Here is a 17,199-nt window from a genome sequence, read left to right as displayed (position 1 = left end):
AGAGTGCAGCATTAGCATACTTATATTAGGACAACAAATTTTAAAATTATGGATATATGAAAGAATTTTCCACTTTTACATGATACAGATACCAAGAGCATGTGTTTCCAAGCAATTCAGTCTCAAAACAATACCTGATCCAAATTCAAAATTCTAATAAACTGCATAATACGTAACAGATTAAAATGCTGGATATTTTGAGCTCAACAATCACATTTAGAGCTTTTGCTTTATTTTCACCAATAAAATGACTTAATTTACAAGAACGTTTATGTAGGTAACTTTACAGTAGGTAACTTCCACCAGCAAAATTAAAATCTACCAGCAAAATACACAAACCATGTCTGTAATTAGAGAGTCATCTGGCTAAATCTGAATTATAAAACTGCAGAAAATACAAAATTGCCAAAGCAAGTATTTAAAAAATGAAGTTAAATTTGATTTACTGTATCGAGGCTACCTACCGATCATCTTTCTATGTATAAATACACATATAGTTAACTTAATTATTTCATTTTGAAAGAGGCAAGATAAATATTCATCATTTCCATCAGCTGACAAGTAAAAGCTAGTTTTAGTCCACTTATTCAGTTGCAGATCCAACAACACTGACAGGACCATGCCAACTGAGGTAGCTTGTGAATTGACTTGTTATTGAAATCATTTGGGGGAGGAAGGATTAAATACAAGGCAGCATGTGACTTACATACAGTGTCTCGTAATACCACAGCATCCCCGAGGCTATTAAAACAATAGTGCAAGTGATACTTTGTGCTAACCATTCTGGCCTTTCCTTACCCCCTCATCCAATCTATGTCAATTTTGTTAGCACACACAAAAACCAAAAGAAAGCAGGTTTTTTTGCCATCTGGATTATGACACCAAACACAATTCTTTATAGTCTAGCAGTATTAACAGAGCTCTCCACATCTGCAGTAACTTCAAACATCCTTTCACTTCCTTTAGAAAAAAACATGCACACATGCAGCCAGTATGCAGCCCACCATTTGTTTGTCTTTGTTGTTGTTGATGATGATGCCTATGACACCCATTATTTAATTTTATATTATTTTTAATTACAAGTTGAGATTGTTGCCATTGTCCAAAAAGTGAATCTGCCTTGGATCCATATATGTGACATGTGGCGTAAGAAAATGAAGATTTATCTGTCAAAATCACATCACAGATAATGGGGGGGGGGGGAGGCATTTATCATTTAGCTGAAAAGACAAGATTGCAGAGAGCAACCTCCTTTCCTGTCAAGCCAACCTTTAGAAATTTCTAACATGCTCTTAAACTTTTTATATAAGCAAACCTACACACCTTGGAAGCTGCCCTCTCTACTCTGGCCTGGGCAGTAAAAATGGCATCTGAAAGTCAAGGTCAGCCATGTCACTTCACTAAGGGGCTGCCTTTAATTACAGTCCATGCAATGACAAAATGGAACAGAGGATGTTAACTCTTCTTTCACATTTATACCAGTCTGCAGAAAATTATGATTAAAAATAAATAAAAAGGCTATACAACCAACTCCATCAAGCATCAGGCATAACAGAAACTCTAAACCCTGCAGCAGCACATTTTGCATTTCCAGGCAGCTTTGGTGCCCTTTCATGACCTATATAAAAGACTTGTATAAGAATTGGGGGAGGAAAAGCTACCCAGATTTGGGTTTTGTCTCCATTTTACACATTGGTTCAATCAACTTTGAAATTTGAGAGAAAGAATTATTCTGAGAAGTAAAGCTTATTTTTGTATGACTTAAAAGGTATTGTAGGGTGACACTTTTAGGATCCTTTCCATTCTAAGAACCAGAATAAGAACTAAGCAAGAGTAACAGGTGGACATAGATGTTTTATACTTCATAAGGAACTTACTTTTATGATGGTGGTGGGATTGTACCTGTTTCCTGCAATAAATGTATGAATGCTATAGTGCAGAGATATACACTAGGAGCATGTGACACAAAACTGAGCCAAACAAATCTACACTCATGAACATTCACTGCAAAGATAGAGATATCCATCTGTCAGATAATAATTTGTTTCCTAATACCATAAACCTATGACCTATGTTAAAACATAACGATAAAGTATGATATGGAATTAAATTTGCTGTGAAGGCTTTTTTGTAAGGTAAGTATAAAGGGAGGAAACAGTGGATTTTTTAAAAAAAGCTTCAGGTGGGGAAAAAAGCCCAGTTCTCTTCTGTGTCCTCTTCTTTGGGTGAGCACAATTTGGCAATGCAGTATCAAAAAATGTACAGAATATGAAAGATGTGAAAGAGAGCAGCTAGAAAGTTATTCTATGATATGCCATGACTTTTACGCTTCTGTAGATAACTGTAAGAACACTGGAGGTGTGCATACTTACTATAAATAAAAATAATGAAATTTTAATTCACGAATTGGTAAGATAAAATGTCAGAAAACATTTTTTACAAAACAACGAACTTTCAATATTCAGCCTGTAAGCATGCCATTCCTGCCTTCCCTCCCCCCATCACTTTGATTTACCTGCTATATGTTCCTGCTTAGGACAAATTCCTCTAGATGATGTTGACAAACAATCGTCATCCTCAGGTGTGACCTGGATGCCAACCTCCACGGGATTGGAAGTTTTTCGCAGCTCGCTTGGCGAGGGTGAAGGGGGCTTATCCACAGCCTTCTCTAGGCAAAGAGTGCCATTGCATTGTTTCCGTTTGTGCTCAATAAAAATAAGAATATCCCCCAAAGGGAAGTTCATCTGACACTGGCCACAGGTAAGGAGGTCGTGGTCGCCTTCTGGAGCTCCCAAAGTACCATGATCTGGTTCATCGTCTGTAAGAATGGCTTCAATAGGTTCGGCTGCAAAGAAAGAAACAAAAGAAATCAGGAATTCAAATACAGATTAAGAAATAGAAAGAATTGGAGAGGGAAAGTATGTTTTCAGAGTACAGGACAAACTTTTTTAAAAAATCCCAAATATTGGGTAGCAGTACTGACACTTCTAATCTAGTGTTGTGCTGGGGTGCCTAAACTAAAAAAAAGGGGGGGAGGAACATCCACACAAGTACTTTACTTCATCAAGAGCATTTCTTAAAACAAAATGCATTACACATTCCTATTTTTAAATGATTATATGCTTTATTATAGTATTAGTTTTAACAGAAAAAAATAGGTCACTCTTGTTCCAAACCTAAGGAGTTTTCCTTCTTAATAGCATGTTGTCATGCTATAAGAAAAGAAATTTACTAGCGACATCAAGCAATTGTATCTGAAAGAAAACCAAATGTAATGCTAATAACTGAGGTGAGAATTTCAGATTCTTTCAGAGCTCAAAAAAATTAGAGAGATTTGCTATTTACAAATGAGCATGTTAAATAAAAATGCAAATGTCTCAGAATTCTTATCTTTATTTACCTCCTCCAAAAGTAAACCTCAGAACTATCTATCTATAAACCCATGGATTTCTCTTTTCTTTTCACAAAACAATATTTGTTTATTTTCTCCGTCAAGTGTCGTACGTTGGAATGAATATGCTACTTTAGGGTATACTTATGCATACAAGTGTTTGGACATGCATACAAAAATATCAGTAAGCATAATCACATAATTACAAAAATGATTGCTTGTGTCCATCCGCCAGTTGGCACCCATTACCTGAACAGCCCGTGGTTTTTAAGTATGTTCCTATGTTCTGTGTCATACATATGTAGATGCACACAGAATTTCCTAGAAGTCTTCTCTAAAATGATCAAGCAAACAGAAAACAAGATAAATCCACAGTATTTTATTTATCAAGTATTTTTAAGAAACAAGAATAGCCAAACATTTCATTTACAAAATATAAATATTTATCTTCAAACTACTCAAAATTTCCAGTCACAATTAAGATGCTTTTGAACATCTAGGAAAATAAACCAAATTAGTCCTTTTCGCCATTTGGAGGAAATGTGTCACATTTATTCAGAATATATTAGTAATGATGGCCTTCATAAGGTAAAATATTAATATAAACATGACTGAATTCCAGCATTCATTACCAAAATCCTTTCTTTACAGCACCTTTCTTAATGTTGTCCAAGTTGATTAATTTGCTGAACAAGCTCCAGAAAGCTAAAATTCTGTTTATACAGGCAACATTCCAATAGGTATTTTAACAAGGTGCATAACAATACTGCAATTAGCTTTTTATCCCACTATTATTTTCTATTAAAGTACTTTTGCAGAAAGTGTTCATGATTTCAGTCTTCCACACAGACTGAAAAAGAGGGAGAAGAAAAAATCATATTGGGATGTAATTTCATTACAACCGTACAGTACTTTCACCTATAAACAAACATGAAATAGTACTCTTGCAAAATATCAAAAGCTACCAGTTAAGAAAAAAGTGAAAGGACACAATACCTCAACAGTTAATCAGCTTGACCTTCTTTAATATATGGCCAATTTCACATTTAATGAATTTAAAGCCACAGAGAATCAAAAAATAGATTTTAATTTGACTGAGTCATATTGAAATAGATTTGGTGGTTTTTTTAAAAGTATACTCAGATTTAATTTGTTTCCGAACCATCCATATTAGTTAAGGGAATCTCAAGAAATTCCCATATGTGTAAGGGAACATAATTTTAGGATGTCATAGCTCTATCTAAACAATTCTGCAAATCTCTGCTTTCACATTATTTTTTTTTCCCAAGTTTACTCCTAAATATAGAGTAATAATGATTATAGAAACATGAACATTATTTTTACATTAAAATATCTTCAGGCCATAGCTCTTAAGCTCTCTTGACCAAACATAATGCAGTAATACCAGTTGTGATTAATAGTCAAGAGGGAAATTGGGACTATGAGTGATTTTATGGTATCTACTTTCCCCTACTATTTTCGGGTGAGCAAATATCTAGTTCTCTCTAACAAAATGGCAGGCAACAAATAGAATAATAAATTGTCTCAGCACATTCTATCTTGAAAATATTTAAATACCTGAAATATTTTTCCCTGCAAGCTTCAAAGCTCAATCTAAGAAGCAAAGTATTTTCTATAAAACAGAAAGTTCTATAAGGAGTAATTAGTCAAACTATAAGACTAGGGCCTAAAACTGTGAAATTAGTAAGTTGGTTTAGCAAGAAAATTCAAAACATTTGTTCCCTAAGCAGTTAAAATTTATACTAGAGAACGGTTGGGGAAAATGATTTCTTATAAAGTTGGCTGTAAATTGGTCTGGATTTTCTCTAAAAAACAGCAAATCAAGTAAAACTAAAAAGTATTGTTGATTGCACCTTCACAATTTATCCAATTAATTTTAGAAGAGGCAAAGTTCTTAAGAATAAGATATTACAAAGTACAGATATAAAACCCATACCTTCCATATGTTTATGCATTTAATATAAATGATTGCTAATCAAGATTAATGATAAGACAATGAATGAGCAAGAGCTAGCACACTACGTTTGTTTAAAAACGGTTTTCTAAAATACAGAATGCAGGGCAAAAGTGTACTGCTGTTATTAAAAGTATGTCTGCAATTCAAAGAGCTAGTGTATTATCATCCTTGATGCTAATTATTTGCATGGTATGCTTTGTTTCTAATTTATTGGCAACCACTTTTTTATATTTTAATTGTTCGTTATTTCTGTTTAAATTAATACATCATTAATGAAAAAGGGGATTGTATTTTCTCTTTTAAAGGCTAATCTAAAAGGAAGGTGGAGTTTTTAATTAAAAAACAAAACACTAGTGTCACAGATTTTCACTTCTTTACAAAGAACAGAGAAAAAAAAGAAAGAAGACAGAAGCAGAAATGCCAACGAAGGCATTTTCCAGATTATAGTAGAAAACATGTCTTTCATTTTTGAAATATGAATTAGGATGGAACAAGCAATCAAACGAGTCAAATTAATGCAAGGCAATTAAACATATATTTCTCCCTCCCCATCCGCAAAATAGTTAAAACTGAAACAACAGCTCAGTTTCAACTTTGCATTTAAGTGGATTACTTTAAGAGAAACTGAGGGAAAGGAGGGATATTCAAAAAGAGAAGAAAGGAAAAAAGAAAATTTAAGTGTTTAGGTGAATGAACATCTGGATGGATGTAAACTTGGGCAGAAGCAGAAAATACAATTTGGGGGGCATATAGGTTAGCCTCAGAAACCTCATCTAGTAACACTTGCAAGGGAGCCAAAATATTTGCTTGCCTTTTCAGCCAGCTGTTCTCTTAGAGATCTACTTTAAAAACAAAATAAACCAATTGATTTTCAAAAGCAACAATAAGCTTTCTAATAGGACTGAGACTGAATGAAAACAGCCCTCACGAAGCCACCCAAACAAAAGCAGATGCTCCACAAATTAAGCCAAAGCACCCAAAAGTCTTTGGAAAGAAATTTAATACCCTTGAATTTTTGTAGTTTTTATCAAAAAAATTAGTTGCCATCTAAGAAATACTATTTCTAAATGCTAAGAAGGGTTGCCTTTCTCAGTTTGTGTTGTGTGGATAAATAATCACATACGATGTTGTAGTGTGCTTGATCATATAATAATTATTTTAATGCTGTTTTTTCAAACAGAAGTATTCCTGCTTTGGAGGGAGGGATAATGACAAGATGAAAAGCAGTAACTGTAAATACTCTATAGGGGAGGGAATCTAGTAAAAGAACAATTTGAATGTTACAGTCCTTTCCAAAAGATTAACACAGGAAACAAAATTAAAAGCAAAAAAGGAGGAGCTGAATTACAGAGGAACAGTGGGAGATAAAGAAGGGAGAATATCTGAACACACACACACAACATATACATAAATACACAGAACTCTCGCCCCACCTTCCAATGCCAAATGAAAAATATAGAAAATTAAAAGATGTGTGAGCAAAAAGGGTCAGGTTCAAGTTCTCTAAGCTTTCTTGATCCCACTCTGCCTCCTAGTGGCTAAAATTCACATTTAAATTTAAAAAATATACAGAAACGGAAAAAGAATAGTTTTAACCCAACTCACATAAATTGCCCTCTCTGCTATAATCTCATTATCCCCTATTCTCTCATTTTGCTTCCCAAGACAAGATGAAGAAGACATGAAAAAATAAACTTCTATAGGAATTCTGCTGATCCCTTGTTACACACCACGAATCTCTAAACAAAAACTTGCACCTCTATATATTTATTTTTGGGGCTAATTTTCAAGTCTTCTGCAGGTGAATGTGGAGCAGAGAAACTAGAATATAGTTACAAATCATCTTCTGTACATTGTAAAAAGGAGCACCTTTTCCTCCAAATAGCCACCTCTCCTTCCCCACCCCCTACCTCTCATTTCAGATAAGAGTCAAATTAGGTTATCAGTTTGGGTGAAGGAAGGGAGGGAGAATGAATCTTGCAACGTGTTTGGAAGGTGATAGCATGTTCAAAAGTGTCAGTTATGTTGCAATAAACATACGATTTTGCATTTCAAATAACAAAAATAATTGTAGGAATGGACAGAAAAGCAACATGCAACATATTTGAAAAGACAACTATAATTCATGAAAATGAAAGGGCAGCGATGTTTCATTTGTTGGCTATTTTAATTAAGTATTCATATTGCTAAATGATATTTTACATTATAATGGAAGCAGCAATTAATGGGAGACAAGACCACTGACAGCTAAAATGCAAAGTTTTGCAAAACCAAAAGAAAAACCAATCTTGTAAATTAAAGGGGAAATAATAACAAAACAGCTCAAGGAAGACCATTTATTTTTCTTTTGCAAATATAACTTATACATTTAATGTCTTCCTTCTCCCCCCCCACCCCCCACCCTTCGACTTTGCCCTCCGCCTTCAACCATCTCAAGTCCAGACCAGACTTCCCTTTTGTGTTTGCAAGCAAGCACGGCTTTGCTCAGGCTTTTGTACACAGCATGCCTGGAAGGCTGAAAGAGGAAACCCGAGCCATAGCAAAAATCCCTATTTTGTTTAAATGAAAAAGGAAATACAACCTTTACATCAAAATGCAATTACTGAGGTGGAAGTTCTAATTAATTGTTTAGGGGAGATTGATGTTCCCTTTCTTATGATCAGCGCTGACACAGCTGCACATAAGCTTGTATTTATTTTTATAATATCTACAAAACCTTGCATGTGTGCATGTATATATGTTGTATGAATTTCTTCTCCTTCCAATACGTTTGTTCTCCTAGCCTGTTTTGCTGGCAGCGACTCCGCAGCACACGCGGCGCTTGTAAACAGTCAGACACGAGATTTTTCCCAATCAAAATCCACTTCCACTTTTTTTTTTTTGAAAATCTTCCAAAAACTGGTACAAAAGAAAGGAGGGGAATTCCACACGCATGCATATCCACACACTCCGATCCTTCTCACATTTTTAGCTGTACGCAAGCTAACCCAAGTTTCTGCAAAGCAAGAGTTTGGGGGCTTAACGACGGAAAGAGAAAAGGAGGGGGTAAAATGAGGCTGGTAAGAGTAGGCAGTTGACTGGGGGAGGGGAGAAAAGCTAATCGTGGCGGTGCAAGAGAAAAGCAGCCGATCTCCGGCCAAAAACAGACACCACGTCTGCCCCCTTCCTTGCCCTTTCCCGGTGCGGAGTTGGAGAGGAGAGAGAAAGAAAGAAAAAGGAGCGGGACATACAGAAAAGGGTGGGGGTAGGCAATCTCTCTCCGCCACTATCCCTATCTTGATGGTGGAGACAAAAGAAATGGTCCCCCTTTCACCCCATCTATAAAAAAGGAGATTTGCACGGAATGAGCAAAGCGGATTTGAAAAAAAGGCAAAGTCGTCACACGACAAGGCGCTCGGAGAGCACCTAATCTCTCCGCGTGAAAATAAAAGAAAGTGCCCCGATTCAACCACCCACCCACACACACACACACACATATACCGCTTTCTTCCGTACTTTCATCCCCTCCTTTAAGCCGCCTGCCTCTTCTCTGTCCTTTGCACACACACAAAAATGTGTATCTTTGCGTGCTTTCTTAAGTTGCAATTCATTTGTAAGCTGCAGGCGCGCGCACTCAGACACGCTCTCTTCCGGCAAAATATCTATAGAAGAATCAATGGGGGGGAGGAGAGACAAATGGAACTTTGAGCGAGGGAGCAAGCGGTCGTAAGCGCTGAAGAACAGAAGACCTTCTCTGAAAAGTACTGAAGGTGTTAGCGATGCAAAAAAAGAGGGAGGGGCAAGGGGCCTGAGTTTTAAGGTGAGTTGCTTTTTTGTCTTCCAATGCATTAAAAAGACGCATGCACAAAGAAAGAGTGAAATGTGCAAAATATTAAAAAATAATTGAATTATGATTGTTAGTTTGCAAGCGAGTGTGCTCAAAGGTAAAAAGCAGAGCGGCAAGGTGGTTTACTTACGCGAAAATTCCCGTTTGCTTAAGTGCTGGGGTTTCCCTTGCTTGCGGCGAGACATTGTGGTGTTGGTTGCTCGGGCGGGCGCGCACGGAGCTCTCTCGCTCGGATCACATCGGGAAGCGCCGGGTGAGCAAGGAGGGAGACTCCAGAGAAAATACCTTCATCAATGTCTTTTGACATCCAAAATAAATTAGAAATAATACAAAGATGGCGCGGGGAAGATGAATTGTGGGATAGCAGTCATGGCTTTTTCTTTTTCTTTTTTTCCTTTCTGTGCAAGAGAGGGAGAAACAGACAGGGGGGAAAAAGAAGAGAGAGAGAGAGATGAAAAAAATGGCAAAAGCCCCCCTGAGCTGCAAGTTCAAGTGCGGACGTGACGTCCCTACGAACTTGAACGTCAAGCGGCTGGATGGACAGAGACATACAAAACATGGGCAGGGCGAAACTGGAGGAAAGGGGAGGAGGGAAGCTGTGCGCCACGCCAATGGACAGTCATCGGGGGCTGGACATGATCAAGCAAAAGAGTGAGGGGGGAGCCGTAGCAGGGCAAGCCAATGGCCAGTGGTGGGGGGAGAAGAGGGGATTACCCTCCTAGGCACCAGGCACACGCTGCTGCTCCTCCGGAGGGAGGCGGAGTGGTAAAAGACGCGGGGAGGGAGAGGCGTGCGTAAAGGCGCGCAACAGCCCAGGAGTGACCGCAGAAAAAGGAAAGGCACGCTGGAGGAGCAAGAAGACTTAATACGAAAGAAAGTGTTCTGTAAGCCTTTAAAAAAATCAATTAGAGCCAGGAGGGAAATTTAAAAGAGAAGGGAGGGGCGAGCAGAGGGAAAGGGAGAGACCGTAAAATATAACAAGAAGTCAAATACCACTGGAAATGAGTGCTCTTATCTTCATGGAGTTGCTAGCAAATTGCCGCACAATTAAAAAGCAAAACAGCGGTAACGAACAGACAAAAGTGAGAGCGTAACTACCTCACCTTTTAAGAGGTGAAAACTTTAAATTGTTCAAGTAGGATCAGGCCCAGAGGTTATGCCATTCTCCGGACAAGCCACTACCTCGGAAGGAGCAAGTATAAAAAACTATGGACAACGCTGATTATGTTTGTTTATAGTAACAGATACACTGCAACGGATCCTGGGAGCTCTATTTGATTTCGTGTGGGTCTCTATTGCGAAGAATAGAAGTTGGTACATTTTTCTTAAGATTAAAAATACAGTAATTCCTAAATGCTCTATGGATTAAAACGGAATAAAGGATCTCCAGCTTTGATAAATTGGTTGATTCTCCCTTTTCCCCACTTGGTTGGAATCGTCGCCCCGTAAAACATACTAGTATATAACCAGAAAAATGTGTAAAGATTCAGCTTAATTAATTGAATAGCCCTCGCTGAATTCAGTGACAGTTACCCTTGAATAAACAAGAGAACACTCGGGTTGTAAGAATGTAACCCATTGTAAATAAATATAACTCCATTACCAAGAGAATTTAAGGGGGATTCTTCATTGGACGCAGTGGAACTTCCTTCCAAAGAAATTGCATAGGATCGCAGAACTCATGTTGCCAATATGCTTGAGACCCTGGTCCTTTACAAGTAGTCTAAGCAAGCTGAAGGGGGAGGTGTATATAACAAGCTATGAAACGTGATGATCCTGTTTTAGGAAAGCTGGAAATGGGGTCAGAGAACGGAGGTTCACCTGTTGCTTTGGGGGGGGGGGTCCTCCGGCGAAACCTGAAAGGTAGCTTTGGAGACGGTAGCAGGTCTTTATTAAGTTTGTGAAAGAATAAGTAATTATTTGTGAAATAATAATACGAAGCTTTTCACCAACCCCCTAACCATGTACTGTACAAATATTTTCGGAAGAAATTTAAAAGTGGAACATTTTTTTTAAAAAAGAGGAAGACGGTTGTCCCCTCCCAAGAAGAAAGGGAATGTTTGCGATCCTATCCTGAAGAGGAAAGAAACTTACAGGGGGCGAAAAAAACAACGATTTGTTAAGATGGGGGACATATCAGCGACCATGAAAGGTCCCGGATTTGGTGCTGGAAGGGGAAAAAACGTTTATCTTCAACTCCAGCTCACAATATACAAGAGAAGGCAAGTCTAGAAAAAGGCTCCTACGTAAAAACACTCCTTCATTTTAAGAAGAGAAGAATTAGCCCCACAGGTAATGAAAGAGAAGCAAAGAATAGGAAAAGATTGGGTTTTCTCCGTGGTCAAAAAGGCCAAGTAAGAATTCCACGACGGCCTGACACCTCTAGTCCCATTGAATTGACTGAGGCTCATTCTTAGGTAATTGGCTATAGAAGGGCATTCCCTCGGCTTGAGGAGGGCATTAGGGGAGGGGAGGAAGAAGCAGCAGACAAGGGAATGATAACCAGCAATTAAAAAGGACCGCTGCCCTAATGTCTGTGTGAGAAAAGCAAGAGTTCCTCGTTACAGTAAAGAAAAAGCAGAAAAATCCCGCGCTGGGGAAAATGGAACTTTCTGCTGTTCGCCTTCCAACCACAAAAAGAAAGCCGCACAGAGAAGAGAAGGCTAAGCACGGCGGCGGAGGGTGGGTCGGTTGAACAGCAGAGGCGAAGGAACGGGAGGCGGGCTGGGAGACGCGAAAGAGCGAGAGGGTTCGGCGCCAAGCTTGGCGACGCGAGCTGAGCAGAGCGAGGTGCGGCGGCGGCCCCGTGCGTCCTTGCGGTGGGGGAGGGGCGTCGTGCGCGCGGGCCTTTTCCAGACACGGCGAAGTCCGCGCGGGCAAAAGGTCCTTTTCAACGCTCCTTTCTCTGCCCCCTTCGCCACCTTTCAATCACTTCCGTTGAAGGCAATGAAGGCCAAGAAAGAGGAGTGCGAAGGTGAAGCCAAAGGCTTGATGTGACTCGTGCGATTATCGATTGTGTTGTAGTTTTGTTTTGCTTTTTTTTTCTAACGGTCTTGAATTGGGGGGGGGGGAATCGACCTAGCCCTTTCAACTTTGGAGAGAAACTGATGCCCCGCACCGGGCCCGGATCAATTCTGTCCCCTGAAAGAATCGAACTTGGCACGCACGCGCACGCACAGGCCACCAGTCAGCCAAAGTTGTGCATTTTTCGGGTCTTTCTGATTTCTAGAAAAGTCTGTTGGGTGCGTTTCCTCGGAAGAAAGTTCTAGAGTGGGAGCCCTTGCGAACGGGAACTTTTGAAAAGTACTTGAGAGGCCGGTTGAAATCTTTAATGAATGGTTCTCAATTCCGTCCCCCCCGCACTAATTCTTGGGCCCGGCCGTCGAATTTGTCGAATTTGCGCCCACTTGGGGCGCTCTCCTTAATAGGCGCCTCACACTTATGGTCCATCCTGCGGGGGCCTACCCCTGAGTAAGACCACCGAAGGCCAGTGGGGCTTATTCCTGAGTAAGCATGCCCAGGACCTCAGCCATAACGCCCTCCAATAGGCACCGTTCGTCTTTAAAAACCCAACTTTTACACGGCCCCGCGCTTTGTCCAACGCACCGAAACAGCTGCTTCCAAACGAGTTGCGCAGAAACAGGCGCGCTCGCCTCCTTGAAGGGGCGTCTTGTGCAAGCTTCCACGCGGACTCGGACACACGCGCCCACTTTCTCAACAAGCACTGTTGGGTGCAGCAAGCTACTTGCTGACCAGTCGACGGTCGGAACTGCCACCCCTCAGCGCACCACTACAAATGTTTCGACTGCAGACCTGCCCCGTTTTGAACCGAGGGTTTTCCGAGGATAGTACAGGGCCTCGCGGGAAGGAGTGGGCATTCTTCATTTCTCTCCAAACACATTTGCACGTGCTCTTTTCGCGACTGTTGACTCCACTTAACAGAACTTATGAGCAATTGGCATAGGATCAGGGTATAATTCTTGCTGTCACCCCAACAGAAAGATCTGTTTTCTTTCATCCAAACGCTTACCCGGAGAAGCTCAAAGACCTCCTCTTCAGTGTTCCCCTTCTCGGATACGCCTGCACAACCCCGGCCCCCCCAGAAACGATTTCTGATCCGAACGGGGAAGGAAGAGGCTCTCAGAAATCAGCAGATCGATTCCCCTCCTAGCATTTACGGGGCTCCAAAACATAACAGCGCTTTCGCCTCGGCTCCGGAGAAAAAGGCAAAGGACGAGTTTCCCGAGGAATCGAACGATCCCCGGGCGAGATGGAGTGGCCGTCGGCAGCGGCGTCGCGTGCGAATTAGTTAATGACGCTGGATGGAAGGGGGTTCGAACTGTAGCCCCCCTCCGTAAGTTTCTTCTCTGGTCAAGGGAACTTTGGGGAAGGCAGCTGCTGAATTTCGAAAGCACCTGCACCTGGGCATGGGGGGGGGGAGGGGGGTTGAAGAAGGAATCGTGGCGATTTTACTGCCAGGGAAGCCATGAGCAGCCCGCCATTTCTTGGAAGTCAAGCGAAATACGACTATTATAAAGTTCAGTGCCTCATTGACCTTGGTGTAACCGAGTTCTTGGGTAGATAGACGCCTTGAGTTCAGCGGCTCCTCTGGTGGGGCAAGGCCTTACCAGGGGAAGGGGACATTTTGGGTGAGTGGCACTGCACCTGGCAGGCCCTGAGGTGATGTGCCTGCTGTGGTCTGTCCTGCAGTTAAGCAGGCCTGCAGCTGCCAGTGCCTGCAAGTCTGTTCGGAGACGGCTTCGCGCCTCCACCCGTACGACAAGGGCTCCCCCTAGAACCGGCAAGTGAGATATTGATGGAGGAGGAAGCTCCGGTTTCTTAGGTTCCCTTTGCCAGCTTTCTGTCCTCCCTGGGCTCAGCGAAAACCCCACAGAAGAAAAAGGTGCGTTGAATGGGACAGCGAACAAGGAGGCACTTCTGAATATCATCAAAATGCCCACACCTTTCCTTCTTCCCATCCCACCGCAGCAACTCCATCTCCTCCAATACTACCTTCCTGCAGTCAGCCCGAGTAGATGTTGGCAGCTGAAAAATGACACCACTTGGAGTTACCTTAATGGCAATCTGTGAATGTTGAAGATGAATAGTAAGATTAGATGGCAGCGAGGAAAAAACCGCCCAGTAAAACAAGGAGGCTGCGATAAGATGAAAAGATGAAAAGAAAGAAATCAAACCTAAGGCGGGTAGTGAGAAACATCCGGTAGAAAATATGGTAAGGGGACACAGGTGGGGAAGGATTTCATTGTGAAATGGGCAAAAGGGTGCAGGAAATATGACACAAACGCAGCTAGATGCACAGCTCTGGTAGACAAAAAGGGGGAGGTAGTAAAGGCACAAAATACAACTAAAGTTACCAGTGAGTTAATGTAGAAATCAACCCTGTGGAATCAACAAATTCCTTCTGCTTCCAACTAAAATACCGTCAACTTCAGTATGTTAGATGAAAGATCTTTTGATATTTTTTTCAGCATGTTTGTCTTCCAAGCAAACATGCTTATTTGGAAAGAAATTTTTTGAAGTCAGTGCAGCATAGTTGGAAGAAAATTGCTTTTAATAAGGAGCAAAATGGGTATTCCAAAGGAGTATATGTGCAAATGAGAGTTAAATCCATTTGTAAGTACATTTAATACACACCATTAAAAGTAGGCAAATAATTCTGTTCTCAGGCTTGTCTGAAAATATGCTTGAAATAAGGAAAATATGCATGTTTTTGGCACTCTATCTGGAATATTAGTCCAAAGCAAGTATATTCCTTTAAAAAAAAATTGAAAAGAGTACCTACCTTTGCTTAGACCATGTATGAAAAAGAGCCAGAATCAATGTACACTCTAATTATGTTTCAAAACATATTTAAAATATATATTTGTGTGCATGAATACAGGTTTTCTTCACACTACTGACTTATCTATAGTTAAATTGGCCATGTATTATGCATTTAGCCCAAGTTTTTGATTGCCAAGATGCCCTGAGCTATACGCTAGCCATGCAGGCAGGATTTGCCAATTCGCTTGGGTAAAGCTGCCTGGTTAGTGATACAGTATGTCTTACAGTATGTCAGTATGTCCAACTATGCAATCTGAAGCTCTGTATCCTGACTGGAATCTAGCATTATTTTTGTTTCATTAAATTTTTCATGTTAGCAGAACTATCAATATTTTACTTTCATTTTTGTTTTCTGCTTTGTATTACCTGTGTGTCTCTTGTCTTTAATTTCTAAATAAATTCCACCTAACACCCCCCCAAATCTTATTTTCTTTTCTTTTACTGTAGGAAGGAACAATTAAAAATGAGGCTTAGTTATTTGGAAGACATAATTAAGAAGGTGGTTTCAGAGACCCCACCCCTCAGGGGCATACTCCAGACACCTTTCTCTGTTCTACAGATAAGATTGAGACAGAGTAGCACTGATCTTCCTGATTGTGATGGGTTACAAGTCCCATCATCTCCACTTACTGGTTGTGCTAACCGAGACCGATTCTCAGTCTTGAGACCAGAAATTTCCCAACCATGATCAAGAAGCAAAACTGAGTTTAATATGGCTTGGGTGCTGCACAAAGAAATCAATCACATAAACAAAATATCAATTTGCAAAGAGGAAATGTATACATCTATTAAGCCCCTTTATATCCAGAAGTCTAATCTCTATCAAGCAGAATGTGAATAAACAGGAGCATTCAGCTATTTTTCTACATTGTGAGAACATGCATAAAATGTGTTGGAAATAATTTACTGCTTTTCTGTTGCAGTAAAATCAACTACGACTCTCATAAGACCTTTGAGTCTTGCCACATTGGAGGAAGGAGAAACTTGTGAAGGCTAATAATTTCCACTTAACTCATTGTATATCACTTCTGAATAAACTTAAATGGCATTGGACTGCAGAATGTTTGCAACTTTAGGAATTTCATTGACATCCTGCTCTATATTCCTTTATGCTGTCAATAGGTGATTGGGTCAGATTCCAAAATTAATATTTTTTTTGTATAGAAGGGACCTGCCATATAGCATGCTGAGTAGATATACCCTGATGAGTTGTCCCCCTATATTTTACAAGTCTATACATGTTCTTTTTACAATGCGTGCATGGGAATATATTAAAGTGTTTGGTATATATTGTGTAAAGAATGCCTGGGGGAATACAGTCTAGTCCCAAATGATGGACTTCTTAGATTCTTTATTTTACTAGGAGATGTGACACCATTGAGCTTAATTCCCTGGAGGCTATGGATAGATAACACTTATGATCCCCTTTAATATGGGATGTCCAAGCCACAAAATTTTATCAGTCTAGAATGTATCAAATATATTTTCTAGAAAAGCATTTAAAACATGACTTTTCAAGACTAATATATTAACTGATTAAAGTGCACTTTTAACAAGTCCCAGGTGACTTCCCATCTAAACCGCAAAAGTCTATGATTACAGATCTCAGCATTGGGATTCCAAAATCCATTTAGGCTTCTTTTAAATGTTGCCTTTTATCAGAACCTGTTTGCAGTAACCGTTCAAATAAATTAAAGACAGCGTAATTTCAGTATTCTCCACACCCACCATCACTACCATTGGAAAAATGTTTCAAATGCAATCTTTTACTTGAGAGCACATCAGCTTTCTTATTCTCAGATTCTGCTGGTTTACAATCTTTTTAATTGTACAAAGGACTGAAATAAATGGTCATGTTGATTTGGAATACAGAAGAGAAGAAACTGGTATACTCTTACCTGCTACAGTTCATTTTCTCAAACACAAATATTCCTAAAAGCTTTGGTCTTGATCTTACTTGCCTAGTAAACAAACCAATGGATCACAGCAAGGTCTAGTAAATCTACCTGACTCTTGCATGCTTCTCATTAGCGAATCCAATTTTCCTAAACCTATAGTTCTATATGTGACATTCTTATCTAGAAGTAAATAACTGCAAAATTTAGTAGTTTACTTCTGAGGAGGGCTTGAACTCAGATTTTCAGAGAGTAAGATTGAACC

At 40.0% G+C, this 17,199-nt stretch overlaps 1 protein-coding gene across 6 annotated transcripts in view; it reads right to left on the bottom strand.

Annotated features, from left to right (window-relative positions):
• Positions 1–15,618, bottom strand: part of BCL11A (BCL11 transcription factor A) — a 225,341-nt gene extending 209,723 nt beyond the window's left edge. The window contains exons 1-2 of one of the 6 annotated variants that reach the window (XM_087930378.1): positions 9,326–15,618; positions 2,516–2,845 (exon numbers count right to left, since the gene is read on the bottom strand). In XM_087930378.1, coding sequence (XP_087786504.1) covers positions 2,516–2,845; positions 9,326–9,380 — 385 coding nt within the window. In that variant the 5' untranslated portion in view covers positions 9,381–15,618. Of the gene's footprint in view, positions 1–2,515; positions 2,846–8,864; positions 9,003–9,325 lie in introns of those variants that run through there. The other 5 variants (XM_087930367.1, XM_087930376.1, XM_087930388.1 and 2 more) reach the window with 5 other exon arrangements.
• Between the last annotated feature and the right edge of the window lie 1,581 nt (positions 15,619–17,199).

This window comes from Pseudonaja textilis, chromosome 1 (assembly GCF_049901715.1).
Source record: "Pseudonaja textilis isolate UNSWEBS1 chromosome 1, rPseTex1.2, whole genome shotgun sequence".
In the NCBI taxonomy this organism is placed as follows: Eukaryota; Metazoa; Chordata; class Lepidosauria; order Squamata; family Elapidae; genus Pseudonaja; species Pseudonaja textilis.
This window is presented reverse-complemented; position numbering and strand designations above follow the sequence as displayed.